Source organism: Ornithorhynchus anatinus, chromosome 1 (genome assembly GCF_004115215.2).
Source record: "Ornithorhynchus anatinus isolate Pmale09 chromosome 1, mOrnAna1.pri.v4, whole genome shotgun sequence".
Taxonomy (NCBI): Eukaryota; Metazoa; Chordata; class Mammalia; order Monotremata; family Ornithorhynchidae; genus Ornithorhynchus; species Ornithorhynchus anatinus.
Window position 1 is genome coordinate 128,543,802 of NC_041728.1, and position 17,105 is coordinate 128,560,906.

Consider the following 17,105-nt stretch of genomic DNA (forward strand, 5'->3'; position numbering starts at 1 on the left):
GATCTGAGATCATTTCCTTTGTAAGAGAAGATTTGTTTTTCTTTATCATGATTTTATTCACCAGTGAATTCAAGGGCAGGGTAAAGATAAGTCCACTCAGAAAATAGTTTAGAGTATGGGCCTGGGAGTCAGAGACCCAGGTTCTAATTCCAGCACTATCCAGTTCTCTGCCATGAGACCTTGAGCAGGTTACTTAACTTCTCTGTGCCTCAGTTACTTCATCTGTGGAACAGGGATTGCGCCCAACTTGTTTTTCTTGTATCTACTCTAGCACTTAGTACAGTGCTGGGCACATAGTAACAACTTTAGTACCACAGGGAAAAAAACCAACAAATACCAAAAACCAACAAGGACAAGAGGCATGGCCCAGTAGAAGGAGTATGAGACTAGGAAGTTCTAGTCCCAGATCCACCTCTTGCCTGCTACGTGATCTAGGTTAAGTCGTTTAACCTCTCTGTGCCTGTTCCCTCATCTGTAAAATGAGGTTCTCTCTTTCTTATAGATTGCAAAAAGGTGGGACAGAGACTACGTCAGATATGATTATCTTGAATCTACCCCAGCGCTTATTGCTAGTAGGTGCCGTACTCTGGTCAGTTTTTACTGAGAGCTGTATGCTTTCAAAATATCCAAAGGTCCTTTTGAAAGTTGGCAAGGAAGTTCCCAGGAATTGCATTTCCCAGGAAACAAAGGGAATGACTCACTACCTTCTTGTGCCACAGATAGGGGGTGGGCCTGGACTGAGGCAAGTCCCCAGAGTTTTCTCGAGAGTGGGGAGTGGCGGACACAAAAACCTTTCTCTTTTCTCCTGGAGCTGGTGGCCTGAGATGCCTCTTTATCCAGCAGAGCAGGTTTCATATGGGTAAAAGTCCCTACCTCATTATTAAATGGATGGAAAAGTAGCTTGATGATCTATTTGGAGGTTTTCTACTGTAAATATTAGTTTGTTAGAAATATCCTAATCCTCCTCGACCTCTCAGCTGCCTTTGTCACTGTCGACCATCCCCTTCTCCTTCACACCTTATCTCACCTTGGCTTCAAGGACTCCGTCCTCTCCCGGTTCTCCTCTTATCTCTCTGGCCGGTCATTCTCGGTCTACTTCGCGGGCTCCCCCTCCCCCTCCCATCCTCTAACTGTTGGGGTTCCTCAAGGGTCAGTTCTTGGTCCCCTTCTGTTCTCCATCTATACGCACTCCCTCGGTGAACTCCTTCGCTCCCACGGCTTCAACTATCATCTCTATGCTGATGACACCCAGATCTACATCTCCTCCCCTGTTCCCTCCCCGTCCCTTCAGGCTCGTATCTCCTTCTGCCTCCGGGACGTCTCCACCTGGATGTCTGCCCGCCACCTAAAACTCAACATGTCCAAAACCGAGCTCCTCATCTTCTCTCCCAAACCCTGTCCTCTTCCTGACTTCCCTGTCACTATGGACAGCACCACCATCCTTCCTGTCTCACAGGCCCGCAACCTTGGTGTCATACTTGACTCGGCTCTCTCATTCACCCCACACATCCAATCCGTCACCAAGGCCTGCCAGTGTCACCTTTACAATATCGCCAAGATCCACCCTTTCCTCTCCACCCAAACGGCTATCTTACTGGTACAGGCTCTCATAATTTCCCAGCTGGATTATTGTGTCAGCCTTATCTCTGATCTCCTTTCCTCCTCTCTCGCCCCGCTCCAGTCTATTCTTCATTCCGCTGCCCGGATCATCTTCCTGTAGAAACGCCCTGGGCATGTCACTCCCCTCCTCAAAAACCTCCAGTGGTTGCCTATCAACCTCCGCATGAAGCAAAAAACTCCTCACTCTTGACTTCAAGGCTCTCCATCCCCTTGCCCCCTCCTACGTCACCTCCCTTCTCTCTTTCTACTGCCCACCCCGTAGGCTCCGCTCCTCTGCCACTCACCTCCTCACCATCCCCCGCTCACACCTATCCCACCGTCGACCTCTGGCCCACATCCTACTGCTGTCCTGGAATGCCTTCCCTCCTCATTTCTGCCAAACTAACTCTTTTCCCCTCTTCAAAGCCCTACTGAGAGCTCACCTCCTCCAAGAGGCCTTCCCAGACTGAGCTATCCCCTTTTCCCTTTGCTCCTCCCCCTTCCCCCTTCACTTCCCTGCAGCTAAGCCCCCTTTCCCTCTGTTCCTCCCCATTCCCTTCCCCCTCCCCTCAGCACTCATTTGTATATATTTTTTATTACCCTACTTATTTTGTTAATGAGGTATACATCCCCTTGATTCTATTTATCGTGATAATGTTGTCTTGTTTTTGTTTCGTTCTGTTTTACTCTGCCATCTGTCTCCCCTAATTAGACTGTGAGCCCGTCATTGGGCAGGGATTGTCTCTAGCTGTTGCCAAATTGTACATTCCAAGCGCTTAGTACAGTGCTCTGCACATAGAAAGCTCTCAATAAATACTAATGAATGAATGAAAATATCAAGTTGATTTTCTTATATTCTTTTCAATTGTATCAATGATTAAAATATAATTTGTTAGCAGACATCTTTAGAAACAGCATGGCATAATGGATAAAGCACGGACCTGGGAGTCAGAAAGTCATGGGTGCTAATCCTGGCTCCACCACTTGTCTGCTGTGTGACCTTGGGCAAGTCACTTCACTTCTCTGGGCCTCAGTTACCTCATCTGGAAAATGGGGAATGAGACTGATAACCTCATGGGGGACAGGGACTTTGTCCAACCCGATTTGCTTGTATTCACCCCAGCTTTCAACCCAGCCTGGCACATAGTAAGTACTTAAATACTATTATTATTTAATAGGAGTTTTAGAGTTCTTCTAATGACTCAGGCAGAGTTTCCTTTGGGAATCTGGCCAGATTCAATCATTTTTATTCCTTCTAAATGCCAATCGCGAAGGGCTCCTTTGGCTTCTCATTCTAGGCACTTTGCCTGTCTCAGAAAATGAGTGAGCTTAATGATGGCATTGATTCAAACTTATGTGCCAGGCACTGTGCTAAGTACTGTAGAGGAGCTCAGGCAAGAGTGAGGTACAACAAAAGTTGGCTTTGGAGGAGCAAAGAGAGTGGGTAGAACAGCTAACCAATAGAGTAGAAAAGGTTCGTTGGGCCGAGTTCAAGCTGCTTGAGGGGAGATTCCGCTTGAGGCTTAGCACGGTTCATTGCATCAAGTGGGTGCCATGAAATGGGGAACCCAACTTCCACCCTGTCAGTCAGTCACTGTCCCATCCGGTTGTGATAACGTTCAGGGCCTCGTCACTACCTGCAAGTCCGTCCCCCAAACTTCTTTTCCATTCCCCTCCACGAGTCCCCACCCCAGGGTGCGGCATCTTGGAAATCCATCCGGCCCGCTGGTGGCCCACTTATTCCCCCGAGTGTGGGCGTGACCTTGGACTCACATAAATTTTGTGTTCCTGGTGGCGAATGAGAAGATTGTGAACCATTCCTGCTTCGTCCAGGTCCCCCAGGAGGATCATGTCTTCCACTCCTCGGATAGAGGTGGGGTGCATTGGACGGAGGGTGTTGAGATTGCGGACATCGATCCAGTGTTCCTAGAACGGAGTAACGTGGTGGTGTTGGAATTTGTATCAAATCTGTACAGATTGGATTCCTGGATTTGTATCCATTAACTCAGAGATGTCCCAATCAAAGGCTGTGAGCCTCATGTGGGACAACCTGATTACCCTTTATCTACCCCAGCACTTAGAACAGTGCTATGCACATAGTAAGCGCTTAACAAATACCAACATTATTATTATCTGTAATTGATTTATATTACTGTCTGTCTCTCCCTCTAGACTGCAAGCTTGTTGTGTCTTGCTTATAGTTATATTATCCCATGTACTTAATACAGTGCTCTGCTCACCGTAAGCACTCAATAAATATGATTGACCGAATGACCTACTGAACAGACATGAAGGCTACTCTGTCCCGCTCTCTGCTAGGTCTTCTTGCAAAGGCAGTGCCAGAGAAGCAGTGTGGCTTAGTGGAAAGAGCCCAGGCTTGGGAGTCAGAGGTCATGGATTCTAATCCCACTGCGACTTGTCAGCTGTGTGGATTTGGGCAAGTCACTTAACTTTTCTGGGCCTCAGTTCCCTCCTCTGTGTTGTTGCGATTGGATATGCTACCCTAAAATACTGCCCACCTATGCCAGAAAAATGCCAATCCCAACAACACCACATTTCCACTGAGCCACGCTGCATGTCCCATGGGGCTGGGAGGGGGGATGAATAAAAGGAGCAAGCCAGGGCAACGCAGAAGGGAGTTGAGGAAAAGCAAAAGAGGTCTGTCTGGGAAGGCCTCTTGGAGGAGATGTGCCTTCAATTAGGCTTTGAAAATGGGGAAAGTAATTGTCTGTCAGATATGAGGAGGATCTGTTCTCCTGCTAGGCCTTCTCTCCTTTCTCTCACCCTAGTTCCCACCAGGTTGTTGGTGGAAAGGAGGGTCAAGGAGTCACCCGGCCCCCAAACCTCATCTTAGCACAGGGGGTAGCCCAGATGAAGACTGTGAGCCTCACATGGGGCAACCTGATTACCCTGTATCTCCTCCAGCGCTTAGAACAGTGCTCTGCACATAGTAAGTGCTTAACAAATACCAACATTATTATTATTGGAGGTGCACTTGATCCCAAGCCAAATATGTTCGGCCCACCACACCTTCGCTGGGGCTTAGGGTTGGCACTGAAGCAGGGAGCTTTGGATCATGGCGTTAGTGACTGGGCACAGGTTCCCCAACCAGCTGTGCAGAGGGTCCAGCTGAGTGACCTTTCCCTTCCCCCTGGGAGGAAAAGGCCAAGGCCCATCCGCTCTCCTCTTTGATAACCAAGTCAACCACCAGAGAAAAGGAAAGCCGAGTCAAAGACAAATCTACTGAAGTACAAACGCTTCTGTTTATACTTTCATATGACAGTATAGGCTTATACCTCTTTGTCCACTGGTTTTCACACTTGATTATTTTTATTGCTATCATTATTTGCTCAGTGACTGGGTGATGGCAAAGAGGTGTCTGGGATTCCTCAGTTCTGTCAATGGCCACCCCGTGTACCGGTCAGAGGACCGAAGAAACATCAGTGTAAGGTCTTCCATCTTTGTGGCTCAGTGGAAAGAGCGCGGGCTTGGGAGTCAGAAGCCACGGGTTCTAATCCCGCCTCCGCCACTAGTCAGCTGTGTGACCTTGGGCAAGTCACTTAACTTCTCTGGGCCTCAGTTCCCTCATCTGTCAAATGGGGATGAAAACTGTGAGCCCCACGTGGGACAACCTGATCACCTTGGATCCCCCGCGCTTAGAACAGTGCTTTGCACATAGTGAGCGCTCAACAAATACCACCATTTTATTTTTTTATTCAATAGTATCTATTGAGCACTTACTATGTGCAAAGCACTGTACTAAGTGCTTGGAATGTACAATTCAGCAACAGATAGAGACAATCCCTGCCCAATAATGGGCTCGCAGTCTCCCAGCTCCAGACGCTTTTCTGGTTTCCAGTAGTGGCTTGACCCAGGTCCAACCCTTTGAAAGATTCAGGGGCGACTTACCTTTCCCTCATCATCCTCCACCAAGAGCTTTCCAGGTTTGGTGTCCTTCACTACCGCTCCGATAGGGACGGTTAGCTTGTTTGAGGAGGAATGGTCCAACCACACATGATCTCCCTGCAGAGGAAAAGAGGATCCGTTGGTCAAGTCCCACTAGCTGACTCGTCCCCAAGTAGCCCATAGGACAATTTCACATCTATGACATCAACCCTAAGAATGAGACAGCCTGCTTGGCCCACGCTGTCTTCTAATTTCATGTACTTCAGGCACTGGGCCCCAGGCCCAACCAGAAATGGCTCCCATCTAGAACAGCTCCTTCTTGGAACCAGCAAGACCCAGATCTCCTGGCTCAAGCCCAACAAGCATTCAGAATTCAAGGTCTGGTGCATCCTATCCCCGCATCCTTAAAAATGTTACCTGTGAGACAGGCCCATATTTAATGGGGGTGTGGGGCATGTCTAGAGTGCATTCATTCCTTCATTCAATTATATCTATTGAGGATTTACTATGTACAAAGCACTGTACTAAGCGCTTGGGAGAGTACAACCGTAAACAGATACATTCTCTGCCCGCAGTGAGCCTGCACGTGTGATGTAGCAGCGTGTCTCAGTGGAAAGAGCACGGGCTTGGGAGTCAGAGGTCATGGGTTCTAATCCCGGATCTGTCACTGTGTGACTGGGTGTCAGCTGTGTGACTTTGGGCAAGTCATTTCACTTCTCTGTGCCTCAGTTACCTCATCTGTAAAATGGGGATTGACTGAGAGCCCCATGTGGGACAACCTGATGACCTTGTGTCCCCCCCTGCCCCAAGCACTTAGAACAGTGCTTGGCACATAGTAAGTGCTTAACAAATGCCATTATTATTGTTATTCTTTTGTACACCGAAAGATTACTCTTACATTACTATTTCGGTGTACAACCTAAGGAGCCTAAGAAGGAGTGTGACTGACTAGGGGTGTTTTCTGACCAACTGGATGTAGCCTCCACTTGATCATCACTAGGTTTGGTCTCTGATGGGATGTAGTTCGGAGAAAGTCACCAGTCATATGGTCTCTTTTACCATATGACTGGGGTCTACAGCCAGACTAAATATACTTCATCTTTTCCAGTTTTAGAAATGAGACAGGCAGAGGATTATGGGGATCACAGAACCACCAGCATGCCCACAGAGCAGCTGTCATTCAGGCAGACTCCAAGGCTAGGGGGCAATCTAACAGCAAAATATTATTTCTGTGAATACATTGTAACAATTTTCTGCTCCTACCATGCTGGACAGCGCAAAGAGTAGCAGCAGCTGGCCTCCCTAATATTCACAAGGAGTAATAATAAAAATGTTGGTATTTGTTAAGTGCTTACTATGTGCCGAGCACTGTTCTAAGCACTGGGGTAAATACAGAGTAATCAGATTGTGCCACATGAGGCTCCCAGTCTTCATCCCCATTTTACAGATGAGATATCTGAGGCACAGAGAAGTTAAATGACTTGCCCACAGTCACACAGCTGACAAGTGGCAGAACCGAGATTCATGTGTCAGATAGTGTCTGTCCTGGAAAGACACAAATAGACTCCCAGGAAACGTTTGTGACCCCAATTTGCTTGCTGAAGACACAAGCAGTGAATGCTAAGTGAGGAGGTGGATGTAGCAGCGTGGCTCAGTGAAAAGAGAACGGGCTTTGGAGTCATAGTTCATGGGTTCGAATCCCGGCTCTGCCACTTGTCAGCTGTGTGACTGTGGGCAAGTCACTTAACTTCTTTGTGCCTCAGTTACCTCATCTGTAAAATGGGGATTAAGACTGTGAGCCCCACGTGGGACAACCCGATTCCCCTGTGTCTACCCCAGCGCTTAGAACAGTGCTCTGCACATAGTAAGCGCTTAACAAATACCAACATTATTACTATTATTATTTCTCCACTGGGGATGGTGGGATGAGGAAATATTCACTGGGTTGCCTTATCAGAGATTCATCTGGGCTGCCTTATCAGAGGTCCATTTTATTCATTCATTCGATCGTATTTATTGAGTGCTTACTGTATTTATTGAGTGCTTACTGTGTGCAGAGCACTGTATTAAGCACTTGGAAAGTACAATTCAGCAACAAAGAGAGGCAATCCCTGCCCACAATAGGCTCACAGTCTAGAAGTGGGGAGACAGACATCAAGACAAGTAAACAGGCATCAATAGCATCAATATAAACAGAATTATAGATAATACATATACACACACATCAGAACAAGTAAACAGGCATTAATATAAATAGATTTATAGATAATAATAATGTTGGTATTTATTAAGCATTTACTATGTGCAGAGCACTGCTCTAGGCGCTGGGGTAGATATAGGGTCATTAGGTTGTCCCACGTGAGGCTCACAATCTTAATCCCCATTTTACAGATGAGGTAACTGAGGCACAGAGAAGTTAAGTGACTTGCCCACAGTCACACAGCTGACAAGTGGCAGAGCCGGGATACAAACCCATGACCTCTGACTCCCAAGCCCGGGCTCTTTCCACTGAGCCACGCTGCTTCTCTACATATGTACATATATACACAAGTACTGTGGGTTGGGGAGGTAGAGCAAAGGGTGTGAGTCAGAGCAATGGAGAGGGGACGGTGAAGGATTTTAAGCCTTTCAGCTAGGATGAACAAACCCTTTGGAAATTTTTCAAAATATATGAGTCGGGAGAAAAAGGGCAGGGAAGGGTTGAAAATCAAATATGGTGGCATTCTGGAGTGGAAAAGGAACTGTTCATTCCATCCTGAAGAATCCCCTGTTTGTTTCATGGTATTTGTTAAGCATTTACTTGGTGTCAGTCACTGTACTAAGCACTGGGGTAGATACAAACTTATCATGTTGGACACACACAGAGTTCCTATCCCACACTGTTATATTATACTCTCCTAAGAGCTTAGAACCAGTGCTTTGCACACAGTAAGCACTCAACGAATGATTGATTGACGGGGCTCACAGTCTATTTTTCAATTTTACCGAGAAGGTAACTGAGGCACGGAGCAGTGAAGTGACTTGCCCAAGGCCTCCCAGCAGACAAGTGGCAGAGCCAGGATTAGAACCCAGGTCCTTCCGACTCGAAGGCCCGTGCTCTTTTCACAAGGCCACACTGCTTCTCCTGTGGTCATTGCCTGCCCGTCTCCTTCCCTTCTCATTAAAATCCAGAACAAATAATCTTTCTTACCGTTCTGAAAACCACCATTCTGATTCAGCGCCCTTCATACAGCCTGAGAGAAGAGAGAGGACAATGGGGTCACAAGACTCTGATTGGTGAAACTTATCAATACTGTATATCCCAACATTACCTAAAGAAGAAATGAGTTTATTATTCATTCATTCAATAGTATTTATTGAGTGCTTACCATGTGCAGAGCACTGTACTAAGCGCTTGGAATGTACAATTCGGCAACAGAGACAATCCCTGCCCATTGACGGGCTTACAGTCTACCCATGTAACATCCCTTGTCAAAATCTTGGCTTCTTGAATTTCCTTTCTACATCTAAAATCAGTTTGGGGCATGATTAATCAACTTTTCTATATGCTAGGCAGAATCTACAGTATAATTCTTACTTATGGCTAGAGAATCTTATGATCAAGATCATACTGTGCTTACCATGTTAACACGCTACAAAGAAGTCCTGGTCTTACTTTTACTTAAAACGAATGGCATTTAGGATGTGAATTTTCAAATATGTTTCAGCTTTACAACACTAGCCTTCTTTGAGGCACCGAGGAGGACAAAGAAGTTGTAAAAGATGAGGGAATAAGTGGAGGAGAAAGCTTAAAAAAGGTGGGGAGAGGGTGGACTGGGAGAGGCTGGGGTAACGGGTTTGGGGGTAAAATGAGAGAGTCCATTTTACATCCAAGGAAGAAAAAAGGTGGTTACCCTATCGTGGAACCTCTCTGACTCAATAAAATATAAATATTTAAAGGGTATGTTATTTACCTCCTATTGAGTACATAATTCTGGGCAATTCTGGAAAAAAAAAAATAAGGTATCCAACTTGGTTCAGAAACTAATCCCTCATTTTTAATATTGTTGCTGTGAGAAAACTGATCCCAATTGTGTCATAAATCAGGCGACTTCGTGTACTGCAGTTTAGCCTTGAAGATCACCACTTGCCTACTTGTTCCAGTTGAGGAAAAATTTACACCAGATAAGTGGGGAAAGAGTGATACTGTTAATTTTCCTAACAGTATGCCCTACCCACCATGGGTAAGTGCTGCAAAAAATTGCCAGAGCAGACACATTTGGGGCACTGACTTTTTTTTTAAATGGTATTTAAGGGCTTACTGTGTGTCTGGCACTGTACTAAGTGCTGGGGTAGAGACAGTTGAGCAGATTGGACACAGTCCCTGTCCTAAACGAGGCTCACAGTCTTAATCCCCATTTTACAGATGAGGTAATTGAGGCCCAAGAATTTAAGTGACATGCCACACAGAAATGAAGTGATATGAAATTCAAAAGGAATAAGAAATTAGAAAGGAATAAGAATTAGTATTCTAATTAGAAATTAGAAATGAATAAGAAATTAAGTGACATGACACAGAAATTAAGTGAATTTAAGTCACACAGCAGACGAGTGGCAGAGCCAGGATTAGAACCCATTTCCTTCGGATTCCCAGGCCTGTGCTCTATCCATTAGGCAAGGCTGCTTCTCTTACCTAGTAGAAAAAGCACGGGCCTGGGAGCTGGAGAACACGGGTTCTAACCCCAGTTCGGCCAATTGCTCGCTGTGTGACCTTGGGCAAGTCACTTAGACTCATTGTGAGCAGGGAATGTGCCTATTATTGTACTGTCCTCTCCCAAGAGCTCAGTACAGTGCTCTGCACACATTAAGCACTCAATAAATACGCCTGACTGACTGTTCTCCCTCTTAGATTGTGAGCCCCAAGTGGGAAATGGTCTGTATCTAACTTAATTAACTTGTACCTACCCCAGAGCTTAGAACAGCGTTTGATACATAGTAAGCACTTAGGTACCATTAAAAAAAAAAGACATCTCTATTAGAATATGAAGAACCGGGGCCTGCATAATAATAATAATGTTGGTATTTGTTAAGCGCTTACTACGTGCAGAGCACTGTTCTAAGCGCTGGGGTAGATACAGGGTAATCAGGTTTTCCCACGTAGGGCTCAGTCTTCATCCCCCATTTTACAGATGAGGTAACTGAGGCACAGAGAAGTGAAGTGACTTACCCAAAGTCACACAGCTGACAAGTGGCAGAGCCAGGATTCAAACCCACGACCTCTGACTCCCAAGCCCAGGCTCTTTCCACTGAGCCACGTTGCTTCTCTAATAGTCTAGAGCAGAGGTGGCCAACCCTCAGGAAGTAAAGAGCTTCAAATCAAAAATATCAGTAAGGGCCAAGAGCCATGGATTTTTAAAAAATCCTTCATTAATAATAATAATAACGGTATTTGTTAAGCGCTTACCATGTGTCAAGCACTGTTCTAAGCACTGGGATAGATACAAGGTCATCGGATTGTCTCAGGTGGGACTCAAACTCTTTATCCCCATTTTACAGATGAGGAGCTGAGGCCCAGAGAAGTTAAGCAGCTTGCCCCAGGTCACACAGCTAGACGAGTGGCGGAGCCGGGAATAGAACCCACGTTCTCTGACTCCCGAGCCTGGGCTCTTCCATTCCAGCAGAACGGAAGATATCCGGAAGCTGTCCGGGGAGGGAAGAGAGCAGATGTTCCCACGGAGGAATGGCAGTGAGCAGGGGTGGCGAGCAAGAGAAAGCCAGAGCAGTGCCAGGGGGTGAAGTTGGGGTCATAACAGCTGGGACCAGAGAGGTACAGTTCACTCTGCTACTTCCGCAGTGGCAAAATAATAATAAAAATTAAAAATCACAAAGCACGTTTGCATAAGCTACACTGAAAACGACAAAGAACCACATGGGAGAGGCAATCCCTGCCCACAACGGGCTCAGTCTAGAAGGGGAGAGAGACAGACATCAAGACAAGTAAACAGGCATCAATAGCATCAATAAAAATAGAATTAAAGATATATACCCACACATCAGAACGAGTAAACAGGCCTTTATATAAATAAATAGAATTATAGATATATACATATATACACAGGTGCTGTGGGGTAGAGCAAAGAGGGTGAGTCAGGGCAATGTGGAGAGGAGGGTGAAACCAAACCAAACACAGTTTGAAAGGCCCAGTTAGGTCATTCCAGGCCTAGAGACTTAGTAGGAATACATTTTAACAGTCCAACTCTTTTCTGAGATCATTTGCATACAACTGCTTAGGAGAACTGTCCGGGTAATGTATAACTTATTTTGCAAAGAGCATCAGATAAAGAACGGTCTATTTTTGCAATACTTTTATGTTAACCCCGTGCCCTTGGATGTAGTTACGCAGTAATGCTCTGCCTTCCCTGACTAAGCCCTCATTTCCCCTTCTCTCTCCCTTTTGTGTCACCTACGCACTTGGATCTGTACCCTATAAACGTTTGATAGTCACCCCACCCTTGGCCCCACAGCAATTATGTACATATCCGTAATTTAACGTCTGTCTCTCTAGACTCTAAGCTTGTGGGTCATGCACACTGTACGTGCTCAATAAATACCACTGATAGATTGCTTTTGCTTTCCCTCTGTTATCTCTCCTAGAAGGGAAAACCCAACACACATCTAAACCAACCAGCAGCTAACAAGCCATACTGTTCAGGCATTCCCCTGCATGTCAAGAGGCTGCAGATTCTGAGGCGGAAGAGTCTATAAGAGGACTGAAGGGAGGCTGCCATCTTAGGAGGAGGCCGCCAGAGCCAGATTGGCCTCTCCCCACTTTCAAAGTCTTAACGAAGGCACATCTCCTCCAAGAGCTCTTCCCTAAACTTTCATTTCCTCTTTTCCTACTCCCTTCGGCATCGCCCAGTCCCACAGCACTTATGTAATAATAATAATTACGATATTTATCAAGCACTTACTATGTGCCAGGTTCTATCCTAAATGCTGGGGTGGATACAAGCAAATTAGGTTGGACACAGTCCCTGACTTGCATAGGGCTCACGGTCTAAATCCCCATTTTACAGATGAGATAACTGAGGCGGAGAGAAGTGAAGTGACTAGCCCAAGGCCATACTGCAGACAAGTGGCAAAGCCAGAATTAGAACCTATGACCTTCTGACTCCCAGGCCCATGATCTATCTGCTATGCTATGCTGTTTCCCCAGTATGACAAGCTACTTTCCCATATAATTATTTTAATGTATGTATATTATATAATAATCATATTTATAATTTATTTCTATTAATGCCTATATCCCCCTCTAGACCATAAGCTCACTGTGGTCAGGGGAAGGCACATCTCCAAAAGGCCTTCCCTAAGCCCTCCTCATTTCCTCTTCTCCCACTCCCTTCTGCGTCATTGTCAGTTTGTTCACCCCCCCAGCACTTTTATACATATCTGTAATTCATTTCTTTATTTATGATAGTATCTATCTCCCCCACCAGACTGTAAGCTTGTTGTGGACAGGGAATGTGCCTGTTATATTGTTGTGTAGTACTCTCCCAAGCGCTTAGTACAGTGCCCTGCACTCAGCAGGAGCTCAATAAATATGACTGATTGATAGAGGAAATAGACTGGGGAGCTGGAAGCTAGGTGGGTAGATGTGGTATACATTTGGGCATAAATCAACTCCATGAAGCAACTTGGGCCTATAAAAAAAATAGTGATCAGAAGCTGGAATTTGGAAAATCTTCCAGTCTTCACTCTCCCCACTCTAATAATAATAATGTTGGTATTTGTTAAGCGCATACTATGTGCAGAGCACTGTTCTAAGCGCTGGGGGAGATACAGGGTCATCAGGTTGTCCGATGTGAGGCTCACAGTCTTCATCCCTATTTTACAGATGAGGTAACTGAGGCACAGAGAAGTGAAGTGACTTGCCCACAGTCACACAGCTGACAAATGGCAGAGCCGGGATTCGATGTCCATACCAGGATTTCCTGATAACAGTCCTTTAGACTGTAAGGTCTTTGTGGTAGGTGTCCCTACCAAACGCTTAGTATAGTGCTCTGCATACAGTAAGCACTCAATAAATAGCATTGATTGATCGAAGCTAGTCCAGCCTTGGTGCTGGGTCAGACAGAACACGGTGGACAGAGAGGAAGGATTGAGGTCGGGGGAGGGCAGACTGAGCACCCGCCTGAAATAACTGCCTTGAAAAATTTCCTCTCCTTTGCTTTATTCCAATATTATTAGGGATTTAATGATACAATCATATTGCTTAAACAAAGCTTTTTCTATTAAAAAAAGGACTTGGAGTTGTTATTTTCCAAGTTTGAGTGGGAGATGAGTAGTGGAGGGTGAGATTTCTCAGCAGTGGTAACAGAGATAGTCCTCTAGACTATAAACTTGTGGGCAGGGAACGTAACTACCAACTCTGCAATACTGTAAGCTCCCAAACTCTTAGTACAGTGCTCTGCACACAGTAAGCGCTCAATAAATACAACTGATAGTCCTGGAGCCTGGTAGAAGGCAAGGACAGGACGTGCTTTAAAATGCCTCCTCCCTCAGTGTGGCCTGGTGGGTAGAGTCCAGGCCTGGGAGTCAGAAAGAACTGGGTTCTAATCCCGGCTCCAACACTTGTTCATTCATTCATTCAATAGTATTTATTGAACGCTTACTATGTGCAAAGCACTGCACTAAGTGCTTGGAATGGCCAATTCGGCAACAGATAGAGACAATCCCTGCCCAGTGATGGGCTTACAGTCTAATCGACGGGTCTGCTCAGTGACCTTGGACAAGGCACTTAACTTCTCTGGTATCTCATTTCCCTCATCTGTAAAATGGGGATTAAGACTGTGAACCCTATGTGGGACAGGAATGGTGTCCAACCCAATTATCTTGTAACTAGCTCAGCATATAGAACAGTGCCTGGCACTTAGTAAGCACTTAATAAAATACCACAATCATTATTATCCTCTCCAGAGCAGGTGTTTTAGCACTTTCATTCATTCAATAGTATTTATTGAGCGCTTACTATGTGCAGAGCACTGTACTAAGCGCTTGGAATGAACAAGTCGGCAACAGATAGAGACAGTCCCTGCCGTTTGACGGGCTTACGGTCTAATCGGGGGAGACAGACAGACGAGAACAATGGCAATAAATAGAGTCAAGGGGAAGAACATCTCATAAAAACAATGGCAACTAAATAGAATCGAGGCGATGTACAATTCATTAACAAAATAAATAGGGTGATGAAAATATATACAGTTGAGCAGACGAGTACAGTGCTGAGGGGATGGGAAGGGAGAGGGAGAGGAGCAGAGGGAGATGGGGGGAAAAGAGGGTTAAGCTGCGGAGAGGTGAAGAAGAGGTGGTAGAGGGAGTAGAGGGAGAAGGGGAGCTCAGTATGGGAAGGCCTCTTGGAGGAGGTGAGTTTTAAGTAGGGTTTTGAAGAGGGGAAGAGAATTAGTTTGGCGGAGGTGAGCACTTAACAAATGCCATTATTATTAGTATTCTCATGCATAGTGCATAGAGCACAGGCCTGGGAGTAAGACGGTCATGTGGTTCTAATCCCCACTCTGCCACTTGTCTGCTGCATGAGCTTGGGCAAGTCACTTCACTGGGCCTCAGTTTCCTGATCTGTAAGAAGTAGGGATTGAGACTGGGAGCCCCACATGGGACAGGGACCGTGTCCAACCCGATTTGCTTGTATCCACTTCAGCGCTTAATACAGAGCTTGACTCACAGTTAGCGCTTAACAAAAACCAGAATTATTATTATTCTTACCTACACCTCTTTGATGGCTCTTTAGGGGTGCTGACCACTTCCCCTTTAACTGAGGGGTCACTCATCCTGAAAAGCATTACAAAAGCCCTCTGTACATAAGTTTTCTTATTACTACATTTGGCCCTGGGTCAGTCAGTACATTAACAAGGAGACCATGAAGGCCAGGGATAAGTCAAAACTGTCAACACTTGGCTGGCTGTCAGAACCTGGGAATTTAAATCCAGAAATTGCTGTTGCCGCCTAATAAGAAGTCTTTGCCAGCTCCCTCCCCCGGGGAGACAACTCAAGATGCCAGACCCCCTTGCGGTTTTATTACCATTTGCGATCTTTCGGTGAAGTGGGCAAATTCATTCAATGGTATTTATTGAGTGCTTACTGTATGCAGAGCACTGTACTAAGCGCTTGGAATGTCCAAGACAATGGAAGTAGAGAGGGAGCCAAAATTCTTTACTCAGTTGTATTTACTGAGCACTTACTATGGGCAGAGCACTGTACTAAGCACTTGGGACAGTATAATGTAACAGGCACATTCTAGACTAAGCTCATTATGGGCAAGGAATGGGTCTGCTAATTCTGTTGTATTGGGGTCTCCCAAGCGATTAGTACAGTGCTCTGCCCATAGTAAGTACTCAATAAATGCCATTGATTGCTTGATTTAGGGTCAGGGCCCAAGGTATAGGAAGGTCTGGATTCTTGCTGCCATCACTTCTCATCTCTGGGTCTGTTCCAGGCTCCGGCGCTTCAATTCCCAGAAATACCTGGACATTAAATTTTTCACCATCTGCCTCATATCCCCCAAGTATTTCACTTTACGTTGGTGACTTAGGGAGAGCAGAGAGCTGGATAATAATAATAATAATGTTGGTATTTGTTAAGTGTTTACTCTGTGCAGAGCACTGTTCTAAGCGCTGGAGTAGATACAGGCTAATCAGGTTGTCCCACGTGAGGCTCACAGTCTTCATCCCCATTTTCCAGATGAGGTAACTGAGGCCCAGAGAAGTGAAGTGACTTGCCCACAGTCACACAGCTGACAAGTGGCAGAACTGGGATTCAATCCCATGAGCTCTGACTCCCAAACCCGGGCTCTTTCCACTTAGCCACTCTGCTCGCTGCCGAGGAACCTGAATTAGCTGGATCCAGAACCATTTGAGATTTGCTCTCACTAGAACTAGTGTCTCACCTCAATCTGGAATGCCAACTTGTATCGCCCAAATCATCCAGCTCTGTTTTTTGAACCAGCCTGTCCCAGTGTTATGGCATTTCTCCAGGGAGCAAAAATCAACAGAAATCAACCATTTTTTTTACCACTCCTTTTAACATAATTGCCGGCCATAGGTTGGAGAGATGATAGTTATCTCCCGGAGTGCCCTAAATACTAAGAAGATAGGAATTTAAGGCTGTAGAGACTTGATTAAATTGTACGCTTCGTGGTTAAGGAGTTCCCTAACTACTGGGTAGTTCAATAGGTCAGTATAGTATCATCTGTGTAAGGCCAAAGATTCATAAAGTAAATCATTACAGAGAGAGAAGAGGCCTAGAGAGATTCAGTCACAGGAACGAGGAGGAGAATAAAGGAAAGACGAGATAGCAGATCTGTTACTCTGTGTGGGACAGGGGGCAAAGGGAAAAAGAGCATTTTTCCTTTCGCCTGATTGGCCTGAGGGTGAGAGGAATGATCCACTAACTTTTTGAACTTTCACTAAAGCCTCAAGATGTTAATCACACCAGGCAAATCTCAAATTCCATCATTCCATGCCAGCTGAAACTACATTGCTAAGTGTAATTCTGCAGAATCTTGCTTTCTCCTCATCTTTTACCTACCCCTGAGAATCTGCAAGCCT

The 17,105-nt window shown here is 45.6% G+C and overlaps 1 protein-coding gene across 1 annotated transcript in view; it reads right to left on the reverse strand.

Annotated features, from left to right (window-relative positions):
- Positions 1–17,105, reverse strand: part of MYO7B (myosin VIIB) — a 143,368-nt gene that overhangs the window by 116,320 nt on the left and 9,943 nt on the right. The window contains exons 2-4 of the mRNA XM_029074169.1: positions 8,696–8,738; positions 5,509–5,622; positions 3,373–3,525 (exon numbers count right to left, since the gene is read on the reverse strand). Coding sequence (XP_028930002.1) covers positions 3,373–3,525; positions 5,509–5,622; positions 8,696–8,713 — 285 coding nt within the window. The 5' untranslated portion in view covers positions 8,714–8,738. The remainder of the gene's footprint in view (positions 1–3,372; positions 3,526–5,508; positions 5,623–8,695; positions 8,739–17,105) is intronic.